Source organism: Pseudophryne corroboree, chromosome 1 (assembly GCF_028390025.1).
Source record: "Pseudophryne corroboree isolate aPseCor3 chromosome 1, aPseCor3.hap2, whole genome shotgun sequence".
In the NCBI taxonomy this organism is placed as follows: Eukaryota; Metazoa; Chordata; class Amphibia; order Anura; family Myobatrachidae; genus Pseudophryne; species Pseudophryne corroboree.
In genome coordinates, this window is record NC_086444.1 from 286,880,500 (window position 1) to 286,893,321 (window position 12,822).

The 12,822-nt window shown below is 45.2% G+C and overlaps 1 protein-coding gene across 5 annotated transcripts in view; it reads left to right on the plus strand.

Moving 5' to 3' along the window:
• The window catches only part of NOS1 (nitric oxide synthase 1), a 460,601-nt gene that overhangs the window by 431,929 nt on the left and 15,850 nt on the right, over positions 1 to 12,822 (plus strand). For all 5 annotated transcript variants that reach the window (XM_063964335.1, XM_063964332.1, XM_063964336.1 and 2 more), the window contains exons 23-24: positions 7,797 to 8,007; positions 9,505 to 9,592. In XM_063964335.1, the coding sequence (XP_063820405.1) occupies positions 7,797 to 8,007; positions 9,505 to 9,592 (299 nt within the window). The remainder of the gene's footprint in view (positions 1 to 7,796; positions 8,008 to 9,504; positions 9,593 to 12,822) is intronic.

Below are 12,822 nucleotides of genomic sequence, written 5' to 3' on the forward strand. Positions count from 1 at the left end.
TCTTCCGTTCCGATAGACATGGAGGAGCCTATGCAGATTGGTCTCTCCAAATTGTCTCCGGAAGAAAGAACCAGGAGGCAAAATTCTGGTCTGTGTTTGTACTGCGGAGGTAAGGGACATTTTGCCCGTAGTTGCCCAAACAAGTCGGGAAACTTCCTGACCAAGTGAATAGTGAGGGGGTTCACTTTGGTCTACAGCTCATCTCCTCAAATAATTCACTATTGGTTCCTGCTAAAGTTTCTTATGACAGCCTCTGTTCCTCGGTCTCTGCTTTTGTGGACAGTGGAGCTGCAGGAAACTTTATGGACTTAACATGGGCCAAGGCCTTAGGTATTCCTCAGTTAACCTTAAGTAGGTGTATCACCATGCATGGTTTAGATGGGAGTCCCTTATCCAATGGGGTTATTTCTCTATGTACACCTCCTGTTTTGCTCTCGGTGGGAGCTCTACATTCTGAAAAGATTGAGTTTTTTCTTACCCATTGTCCAGCAGTTCCTGTGGTTCTGGGTCACCCTTGGCTGGCCTTTCATAATCCCATCATAGATTGGCAGTCTGGGGAGATTCTACAATGGAGTACCATCTGTGATAAAGAATGTATTACACTTCCTATCCGAGTAGCTGCTGCCAGGCCCGCACATATTCCTGGAGAGTACCAAGATTTTTTGGATGTGTTTTCCAAGGGCAATGCGGATATTTTGCCTCCCCATAGGCCTTATGATTGTACCATTGAGTTAATTCCTGGTGCCACGTTGCCTAAAGGAAGGTTATATGCATTGTCTGGTCCTGAAACTGTGGCCATGAATGAGTATGTGAAAGAAAGTCTTGAGAAAGGGTTTATCAGGCCATCTAAATCCCCTTTAAGTGCAGGTTTTTTCTTCGTAGAGAAGAAGGATGGTTCCCTCAGACCCTGCATTGACTTTCGAGCCCTGAATAAAATCTCAGTAAAGAATACTTACCCTCTGCCTCTGATCTCTGTCCTCTTTGATCAGCTACGTTCGGCTGTTATTTTTTCCAAGATTGACCTGAGAGGAGCATATAATCTCATTAGAATCAGATCGGGGGATGAGTGGAAAACGGCATTCAGTACTCAATCAGGTCACTATGAGTATCTGGTCATGCCTTTCGGCCTATCTAACGCTCCGGCAGTCTTTCAGGATCTCATTAATGATGTGCTCCGTGAGTTTCTGGGAAGATTCGTTGTGGTCTATTTAGACGACATTTTGATTTTTTCTGACTCTATAGAACAACATGTTACCCAGGTGCGTCAGGTACTTAAGAAATTACGTGAAAATCACTTGTATGCCAAACCGGAGAAGTGTGAATTTCACGTCACGGAGGTATCCTTTTTAGGGTACATTATTTCCCCTCGGGGATTCCGAATGGAACCTAAGAAGCTCCAAGCCATCCTGAGTTGGGCGCAACCCACCAACTTAAAAGCAATTCAGCGCTTTTTAGGGTTTGCGAACTACTACAGAAGGTTTATTCACTCTTTCTCTGACATAGTTGCTCCCATTGTGGCACTCACTAAGAAGGGAGCAGATCCTACCAATTGGTCATGTGAAGCTAAAGTATCTTTTCAGGCCTTGAAACAAGCCTTTGTCTCAGCCCCTGTCCTTAGACATCCCAACCCAGAATTGCCTTTCATCGTTGAGGTAGATGCCTCGGAGGTTGGTGTAGGGGCTATCCTTTCTCAGAAGGATCCAGATTCCCTTGAGTTACATCCTTGTGCCTTTATGTCCAGGAAATTCTCATCTGCTGAATCCAACTACGATGTTGGTAATCGGGAGTTGCTGGCTATTAAATGGGCTTTTGAGGAGTGGAGACATTGGCTTGAAGGAGCGACCCATACCATTTCTGTTTTGACAGATCACAAAAATCTTCAATACATTGAATCAGCTAAGCGACTGAATGCCCGACAGGCTCGTTGGGCTTTATTTTTCACTCGTTTCAAATTCATTATCACCTTCAGACCTGGTTCCAAGAATACCAAGGCAGATGCCCTCTCACGCAGTTTTCTTCCAGCTCAAGACAACAGTCCTGTTACTCTCATACTTCCGCCTTCAGTCATTCAGGCAGGTCTCACACAGGATGTTTTTTCTCAATTGAAGCTGCTTCAACATCAAGCTCCGGGAAATACTCCTGCTGGTCGTCTTTTTGTTCCTGAGTTTTTGAGAGCAACTGTTTTGGAGGAATTTCATGATAGCAAAGTTGCAGGGCATCTGGGAGTCGCTAAAACTTTTGAATTGGTATCCCGCGCAGTGTGGTGGCCTGGTCTTTCTAAAGACATTAAAGAGTTTGTTTTTTCGTGTCAGGTCTGTGCACAGCATAAAGTTCCCCGTTCTTTGCCTATTGGTCAACTTATGCCATTGAATGTTCCTCTTAGACCATGGTCGCATATCTCCATGGATTTTGTGGTGGATCTCCCTCTGTCAGCTGGATGCACAGTCATATGGGTGGTAGTGGACCGTTTTAGTAAGATGGCTCATTTTATTGGTCTTCCCCGATTGCCATCTGCCCAGGGATTGGCAGTCTTGTTCCTCCGTCATGTTTTCAGACTCCATGGGTTACCCACTGATATTGTTTCTGACAGGGGTCCACAATTCATTGCACAGTTTTGGAAGTCTTTTTGTGCTTCGTTAAAAATGAAATTATCATTAACCTCCGGTTATCATCCACAATCAAATGGACAGACTGAGCGAGTGAACCAATCCTTAAAACAATATTTGCGTTTGTACTCGGCCAAACTCCAAAATGACTGGTCTGAGTTTCTTCCATTGGCAGAGTTTGCTTATAATAATGCCTGTCATTCCTCTACCAATGTGTCTCCATTTTTTGCAGTTTTTGGTTTCCACCCCAGAGCTAATTCATTTTTCCAACATTCCTCTGTCTCCTCTCTGGCCCTGACCTCTCATCTTAAACTTATTTGGAAAAAAGTGCACATAGCTCTCAGAAAAGCAGCTTTCAAGGAAAAAGATTTTTCGGACAGGTTCCGGCGGCCGTGCACTTTTAGAGTAGGAGACAGGGTGTGGCTGTCGACTCGCAATATCAAACTTCGACAAACCTCAGCCAGATTGGGTCCTAGATTTATTGGACCATTTCTCATTATCAAAAAAGTCAATCCAGTTGCTTTCCGGTTACAGCTACCAAAAACGTTACGAATCGGAAATACCTTCCATTGCTCTTTGCTCAAACCATATGTTTCATCTAGCAGATTTCCTCGTAAAAAACCTCAGGGGAGATCACCAGTTAATGTACAGGGTCAGCAGGAGTTCGTGGTTGAGAAGGTTCTCGATTCCAAGCTGTCCCGGGGTCGGCTTTATTTTTTGGTGCATTGGAGAGGTTATGGTCCTGAGGAAAGGTCGTGGGTCCTAGATGAGGACCTTCATGCCCCAAGGCTCAAAAGGGCATTTTTTCAAGAATTTCCTCAGAAACCCGGATTTAGGGGTTCCTTGACCCCTCCTCAAGGGGGGGGTACTGTTAGGCGCCGAGGGTCCGCTCGTCAGTGCGGCCGGCGCCTAGCAACGGGGACGCCACTGTCGGATCGTGTTCCCCGTTGCTGGGTCTAAGTTTATATCATCACTGGTTTCCTGGCTGTGTAGCATGCAGCTGCACGGCATGTTGTAATTATCACTCATCTGTTTCCCTGGCCATGCAGCTTGTCAGCTGCATGGCATTTAATCCAATCAGCCTCCAAACAGCTGATTGGAAGACTCTCTGTTAAAAGCACTCCCAGGACTCCTCACAGACGCCGGTGATAGCTTCCTGTTTGCCTGATTCTGCTGCAGAGAGAGTTCCCAGTCCCGGTCTGTTCGTTTGTTCCTGTTCTCAGTTATCCAGTACTCGGAAGTTACCATCTGTTCCTGGAGTCTGACCGAGCACCTTTAACATCTGGTGGTGTTCGTGAGTCGCGGCGCAGCCGTGTGTTGCGGCTTGTCCGCTACTATTTATTATTGTGTTTATTTTGAGTTCTGGTGCTTTGCGGAGGATTCCGCTTCCACAAGATCCACTCTGGTGTCCAGCGGTGCCGGATAGGAGTATCGGATCCGTGGATCCTTGGTTGTCCTTTTCCCTGGCGGCTAGTCCGCACATACCTTTTGATTTAGTTAAGTTAGCTTGTAACCCCTGGCTTGGTTGCTTAGTCAGAGGGCCCCTTGTTATCTCCCTGTCTCGGACTTCCCCTTGTCTCCCATTAAGACCTGCGGGGGCATCGGGGTTGGGCAGACATAATCCGCCCTTCGAACGCGGCTGCCATGGGCTCAAGCAACCATAGTCTCGCAGGGGATTTCTGATAACACGGGCGAGACAACGGAGTTAGGGCACCAGGGGTTACTAGGCTCTCCAGCTCCCACAACCTGTATTTCATTCCTGTACTCAGATCTCTGCCATAAGATCTTCTCCAGTCTGGAGTACAGGAATCGTAACACATTGGGTACAACTGCATTTTTTAGGTGAGTCTTTTTCTGACGTCTGTGTACATTCTCGGTATCGCCTGCCTAGAGAAGTGGAACCTAGATGGTATTTGGTACCGGGTACACACTACCTCAAGAAATTCTCTAAGTCCCTGTGAACTAACGCCGGATACCGGACGCACGTCTAACACCAACACAGCTGCCAAGGCCTGAGTTATCCGCTTTGCAGCAGGATGACTGCTGTGATATTTCATCTTCCTCGCAAAGGACTGTTGGACAGTCAATTGCTTACTGGAAGTAGTACAAGTGGTCTTCCGACTTCCCCTCTGGGATGACGATCGACTCCCAGTCAGTGGCGCACCCAGGGGGGGTTTCCGAGTACCCAGAAACCCCCCTCCACTAAAAAAAAAAAAAAATTTTTTTTTTTTTTAGCTGCATGAGTATTATTAATGACTGTCTAGCGTCCTCTGCAGCCTGCTGTCTTCCTGGTGGCACTTGCAAGTGCGATAAAAGTTTACTTTATTTTAATTATAGTACATATATATCCATGTGCCTACATATATACACATGTATATACATACATACATACATACATACATATAAATACACACACACACATATGATATATATATATACATGTGTATATATATGTGTACTGTATGTGTGTGTATATATATATATATATGTATGCATGTTTAATATGCTATGTATATGTGTATATGGGTTCATCTCCCGGCGGCCGGCCTCCCGGCGACCAGCATACCGGCGCCGGGAGGCCGGCCGCCGGCTTACCAACAGTGTGGCGAGCGCAAATGAGCCCCTTGTGGGCTCGCTGCGCTCTCCACGCTACGCGCGCCACACTATTCTATTCTCCCTCCAGGGGGGTCGTGGACCCCCACGAGGGAGAATAAGTGTCGGTATGCCGGCGGTCAGGCTCCCGGCGCCGGTATGCTGGTCGCCGGGAGCCCGACCGCCGGCATACTGAAGACCACCCGTGTATATGTATGTATGTGTATGTATATATATATATATATATGTGTGTGTAGATATATGTGTATATATATATATATATGTGTAGATATATTTATATATATATATATATATATATATATATACACACACACACACACACACACAGACACACTAGTTTTACGGACCCAGCATATACTGGGTCACCTCAGTCCCCACCCCCGTGATTGGCTCCGCCCAGTTCTGGAAACCCCCCCATGCAAATCCTGCGTTTGCCACTGCCAGCAGCAACAACAGCAGAGCCAGGAGCAGTAGCCGGTACACTCAAGGATCCATCGGAGGAATCCCAGGCAGGAGAGGACTCGTCAGACTTGCCAGTGACATGGCCTGCAGGACTATTGGCGTTCCTGTCTAAGGAGGAAATTGACACTGGCGCTTGGGTACAAGAGGAAGAAGGGATTTAGTTGTCAGTGGACAGCTTCCGCTGTCACCCAAAGTTTTTGAACTTGTCAATGACTTCTGATGAATGCGCTCCAGGTGACGTATAAGGGAGGATGTTCCTAGGTGGTTAACGTCCTTACCCATACTTATTAGAGCTTGACAAAGGCAACACACGGCTTGACACCTGTTGTCCGCATTTCTGTTAAAATAATTCCACACCGAAGAGGTGATTTTTTTTTGTAATTTGACCAGGCATGTCAATGGCCATATTAATCCCACGGACAACAGGTGTCTCCCTGGGTGCCTGACTTAAACAAACCACCTCACCATCAGAACCCTCCTTGTCAATTTCCTCCTCAGCGCCAGCAACACCCATATCCTCATCCTGGTGTACTTCAACAGTGACATCTTCAATTTGACTATCAGGAACTGGACTGTGGGTGCTCCTTCCAGTACTTGCAGGGGGCGTGCAAATGGTGGAAGGCGCCACCTCTTCCCGTCCAGTGTTGGGAAGGTCAGGCATCGCAACCGCCAACACAATTAGACTCTCCTTGGGGATTTGTGATTTAGAAGAACGCACAGTTCTTTGCTGTGCTTTTGCCATCTTAACTCTTTTCAGTTTTCTAGCGGGAGGATGAGTGCTTCCATCCTCATGTAAAGCTGGACCACTAGCCATGAACATAGGCCAGGGCCTCAGCCGTTCTTTGCCACTCCGTGTCGTATATGGCATATTGGCAAGTTTACGCTTCTCCTCAGGCGCTTTTCATTTAGATTTTGGGTCATTTTACTGAACTTTTGTTTTTTGGATTTTACATGCTCTCTACTATGACATTGGGCATCGGCCTTGGCAGACGACGTTGATGGCATTGAATCGTCTCTGCCATGACTAGTGGCAGCAGCTTCAGTACTAGGTGGAAGTGGATCTTGATCTTTCCCTATTTCACCCTCCACATTTTTGTTTTCCATTTTTTAATGTGTGGAATTATATGCCAGTAATATTATTATATCAATAGCAATGGCCTTCTGTACTGTACAACTATACTGTTGGTCACCAAAATGCTGCACTGTACTACTATATATACTGCTCACAAAAATGCAGCACAGATATGGAATGGTTACTTGCAGTGACACAGAGCTGCAAGATACAGCAATGGCCTACTGTACTGTACAACTATATACTGTTGGTCACCAAAATGCTGCACTGTACTACTATATATACTGCTCACAAAAATGCAGCACAGATATGGAACGGATACTTGCAATGACACAGAGCTGCAAGATACAGCAATGGCCTACTGTACTGTACAACTATATACTGTTGGTCACCAAAATGCAGCACACTGAGCACAGATATTTGCAGCACACTGAGCACAGATATGGAGCTTTTCAGGCAGAGAACGTAGATATTTGCAGCACGCTGAGCACAGATATGGAGCTTTTCAGGCAGAGAACGTAGATATTTGCAGCACATTGAGCACAGATATTTGCAGCACACTGAGCACAGATATGGAGATTTGCAGGCAGAGAACGTAGCCACGTCCTCTCTGTTCAATCTCCAATGCATGAGTGAAAATGGCGGCGACGCGCTGCTCTTTATATAGAATACAAATCTCGCGAGAATCCGACAGCGGGATGATGACGTTCGGCTGCGTTCGGGTTAACCGAGCAAGGCCGGAAGATCCGAGACTGCCTCGTACCCGTGTAAAATAGGTGAAGTTTGGGGGGGTTCGGATCTCGACGAACCGAACCCGCTCATCTCTAATTTCTACAGAATCATATCTACACTGTTATACCAGCAGCTACAATGAAATCATTACTATATATTGACATGCAAATAGGAAGTTATTGTCTGAGATAATTTGATTTTCTTTTGTGATCAATATATCTTTTTATAAAATCTGTATGTAATTTAGACACGAGTATACATAGAGATCTTGTGGTGCATGGATACAGATTATTCTTTTCTTGGTTGCCTAGGGCTTACAAGAATATGAAGAATGGAAGTGGTACAAAAACCCTACTATTGTTGAGGTGCTAGAAGAGTTCCCCTCAGTGCAGATGCCGTCATCTCTGCTGCTCACACAGCTTCCCCTGCTGCAGCCTCGTTATTACTCCATCAGCTCCTCTCCTGACATGAACCCTGACGAGGTTCACCTCACTGTTGCTGTTGTGTCCTATCATACAAGAGGTAAGCTTTCATTTCTTACTTGCGAGCTCGCAGGCATCTGTATTCTACCATCAGGCAGACAAGCTGTTGCCCACCCATTTTAACACAACACAATCAGTTGCACTTTATCCTCTTAACAGGGCAAACTATGGGCCTGATTCAGCAAGGGATGGAGATGCAGCTGCGTAGCCCATCTGTGACCTTATGCTAGTGCCGCTACAGAGCCCTTCTCTGGTGAAACAGCAGTTGTTCCAAATGTGTATAGACCCAGATGCCCACTGTCAGCACCCATAGTCACTAAAATACCGATTGGTGCGTCTGTAGATGCACCATCCAAACTTGTATTAGCCCTTTGTCAGGAACCGTTTCTCTGTCCATGTATGCTTCCAGTATGAGCAGATGAGTGTCTGTGTATGCAACCACTTTCACTGCCACACCTGTAATACCCTTCCCCAAGTGCCTAACCCTAACCCCCCTGGAGCATAACCCTAACCCTCCCCCCGCCCCTGGCCCTATCCCTAATAGGTACCCCAATACTTACCTTTGGGATGTCGGCTGTCTGTGTTCTGAGTAGTTTCTGGATTCTGGCATTGGTCACATAACTGCCGGCATCCCATCTATCGATCGATCTATCTATCTATCTATCTATCTATCTATCTATCTATCTATCTATCTATCTATCTATCTATTTATTTTACTAGTCTGACATCGAGAGACATTATTCATGGCAATTGCTATTATATATTATCGGGTGTAGTACGTTATGCCAGCGCTTAGGATCACGGCGCTCAGCATACCGGCGCCTGGATCAGGACCGGCAGCATGCAAGCAGCAGGGTGAGCACAAAAGAGCCCCTTGCGGGCACGGTGGCACGCCACGCTATTTATTCTCCCTCCAGGGGAGTCATAGACACCCAAGAGGGAGAATAGTTGCCGGTATGCTGAACGCCGGGATCCCGACAGCCGGCATATCAAATGCCTCCCTATATTATTATATCAAGCTTAATATAACGTGTTGGCTATTATGTATGTTACACTAGGTGCTGATAGAAACCCTATATGGGTTGGGTTATGATAGTCTTACACTTGCGATTGTAACTATAGATCACAGCTGACCTGTAAAAATTCAGTTTAAAAAAATAGTAGTAGTCATGTTTCTTACCCCTTAGCAAGTTACAACAAGCACCTGGCAGATGCAGGTAACCCATATGGGCAGATTCCAGGTATTACGGTACAGAAAACATTTGGTTTTGCTCGTACCTCCATGATACCACTCAAATAGCCAGAAAAGTTACTGTATTATAGTAATGATTGGAGCATGGCTTATTTAAGAACATTGCGTAAACCGTGATTCATATTAGTTTGTTTTTAGAAACAATTAGGAAATAACATTGAATGAAACTTTTATTTTATTGTAGCATCATAAAACTATGTAACATTTCAGTATTTCCAATATAATAGTATAACTATAGATATTTTGACATAATAGCTGGATATGTATTTATTTGTTTTCTTTTAGATGGTGATGGGCCCATGCATCATGGTGTCTGCTCCTCATGGCTTAACAGAATACAGCCAGATGAAGTTGTTCCGTGTTTTGTAAGAGGGTGTGTTATTGTAGTAATTATTATTATTATTATTATTATTAACCTTTATTGAAATAGCAGCAACATAATATGAAACCCTTCTCAGAGGTTGTTTCATCAGTCTCTGCACCAGTGAAGCTTGAAGTCCAAATTCTCTAATACACTGACAATAAGTTGCCTTTTGCACTGTGGGAGGAAGCCAGACTACATAGGCAAAACCCATGTCAATGGGTTTCATCACATGGTGCATGGACAAGTTCAGTTCCACACACATAGGGCCTAATTCAGACCTGATCGTAGCAGCAACTTTGTTAGCAGGTGGGCAAAACCATGTGCACTGCAGGGATGGGGGCAGATATAACATGTGCGGAGAGCGTTACATTTGGGTGGGGTGTGTTCAAACTGAAATCTAAATTGCAGTGTAAAAATGAAGCAGCCAGTATTTACCCTGCAAGGAACAAAATAACCCACCCAAATCTGACTCTCTCTGCACATGTTATATCTGCCCCACCTGCAGTGCACATGGTTTTGCCCAACTGCTAACAATTGCTGCTACGATCAGGTCTGAATTACCCCCATAGTGCCTTGTCAGAATAGTACCCGTGGCCCCAGTACAGAGGTAGCAAGCAATGAAAACTAATCATAGTACAACCGGGATGTAGTCAGGTGACCGGCGGTCGGGATCCCAGCCGCCAGGATGCCAGCGGGGGCCCGGGCTACTCCCACTTGTGGGTGTCCATGACACCCATAGAGTGAGAATAAAACCTGTGGCGATCACAGCGAGCCACCGAGCCTGCAGCGTGGTGAGCACAGCAAGCCCGCAAGGGCCTTTGTTGCGCTCACCCCCTGCCGGCATCCTGGCGGCCGAGATCCTGGTGTCTGTCACCCGACCCCAACCCATACAACCATCCTGTTCACACACTGATACATGTGTAGACAAGAAATGGACTGTTAGTAATGCTAGTTTTACATTTTATGGCATGGTCCAGATTTACTAAGAGAACTTAGGACAAATCCAACTAAGAGATTTTTGGACAAATTCAGGATGAATGTCCTAATTGTGTGATGCTTCCCAACAATCTGGGCTGTCCATCTGCAGTGGGAACCATTGGCATTTCTGTAATGGGTGCAATGTGTGCAGTGAACACGGGCCCCTCGGTCCAGGGGGAGCCCACACCGCACACACTGCACCCATTTTAATACATACCTTTCCAGAGTCCAGCGTCAGGAAAATGCCACCAAAATGGCCGCCGCGCATGCACGGTAGCCAAATTGGTCTCCGGATCATGGCGGGCACCATGTTTCCTGAGACCTGCGCAATGCCGGAGTCTACAGCGCCTTCCTGAGGAGCGGGCCCACCCGGAGGTGCACACGGGCCCCCTCCTCTGTTGAAACGCCCCTGGTGGGAACGGTTGGTAGGTATGTGAACATACTGTAGAATACTGTCCTAGTACTGTGGGAAGGCAATTACCTTCAATTATTACTTAACACTTTCTCACTTGAAAGTTTAAAAGCAGCGTACACTAACCAACACTGTCACCCCAAAGTACCAGGCTGATAGTAAATGTATCCATCCAGCAGACGTGTTAACTCACAAGAGCTACACTGCATTATCACCGTCATATTAAACTAAACTACCATAGGCCAAGAGATCACTTTGTATGCCATGATGCCAAAAGGCCAAACTACGTTTTAGGTTTTTCTTATACACCCATCGCATTCTCTGTACATCTTTTCCATTCACCACCATGAGCTATTAGAATTCCTCACCTTATACTTTAAAAAGAGCCCTCAAAATTAAACCTGACTCTTGGCATCATAGCTTTGCCTTACTTAACTCCTCTTCATGAACTGGTACTAATCTAGAACCAATGTCACAATGCTTCCGGATTCTTCAGTTATTATTCTTCCATTCTGCCCAAAGTATTGAACAACCGACCTTACTGGTTTTATCTCAGTATACACTTAGGGGGGATTCAATTAGCCATGACACCTTAATGCACTTATCTCACAAAGGTTCCGGATATCGCCACTATGCGCGCTCCCATTTATAGGGCAATTCAATAAGATAATATCAAAATTGTCATTTGGCCGATACAGGTGTTAAGTATAGGTGAAAATGGGGAAATCTGCCTGTACCCCAAAACAAGACAAACTAATATAACAGTATAGAAGTCTATTATTGCCCATAAAAAGTATTTTGGGGTTCTTAAAATGTGTCAGATGGCTGCTAGATGCATTATTCTAAAACACTGAAAAAATTACAGAAAGCTATTTTTTTTATAGTGTAAAATAAATGTTCCACTTAATTAGGGGTATTATATAATGGGTAATAGCATATATTTGGGTCATTTTAAGTTACTTAAAAAAAAATGCAAAACTTTCACCGCAAGTCAATTGACTCCCAGTTCAAAATGTGTAAACATTTTCTTGATGGCGTTCTGCATAATAACACATTAAAACATTGGTGGAAACAGCAGTGAATTTGCTTACCTTTACTATAATGTCTGTCTGACTCTGACTTAGAGTCCTCTCTGTTTGGCATCTGACGTCAGCCTTCCTATCTCACTGTGTGTGCATGTACTGGTGCATGTGCAGTGCTGAGATATGTATTTTGCATCCAATAGTCAGTACTCACTGCCAGACCTTTTTTGCATTGGCTGGCCTGGCAGATAATGTCATTTTAAATAAGGCGTTATTTATTTTGCTAGAATTGCCCATTTTTATGTCATGGCCATTTTGTTTATACTAATTAGGCCCTATGTACGGTCAATAGGGCGGCCATTGCTCCATCAGTGGTAAATTCATGCCAGGGACAACCATTTACAGGGTTTCTGAGTCGCATGCAAAACGTGCGGCAAAGTACCGTCAGCCATGGCAGGCAGATTTGCTACCTTATGTAAAGATGCTTATCCATACGGCTTTAAGTGGAAAGCCGCACCGCCCACTGTTTTTCTGCCCACAGCCGCAGCTTTCAACATTAGTAGCTGGGTGCAAGAGATCACTGGCTTCCCTTCTCTGTGCACGCACCTCAGAATAGTGAGAAACTTGATTTACTAGTCCACAACACTTCTACGTGCGTCCACAACATTGCAGCCCAGTTGTGGCCAGAAATGCCCATTTTATGGACACAGAGGTCTGGCCAAGATCCGACCAACTAAGAACCACTCATAGATACACAAAAATGCGTGAATTTGCTACTGATTGAAAGACAAGTAATAATTTTGTATTAACTTATAAAACCAACATAT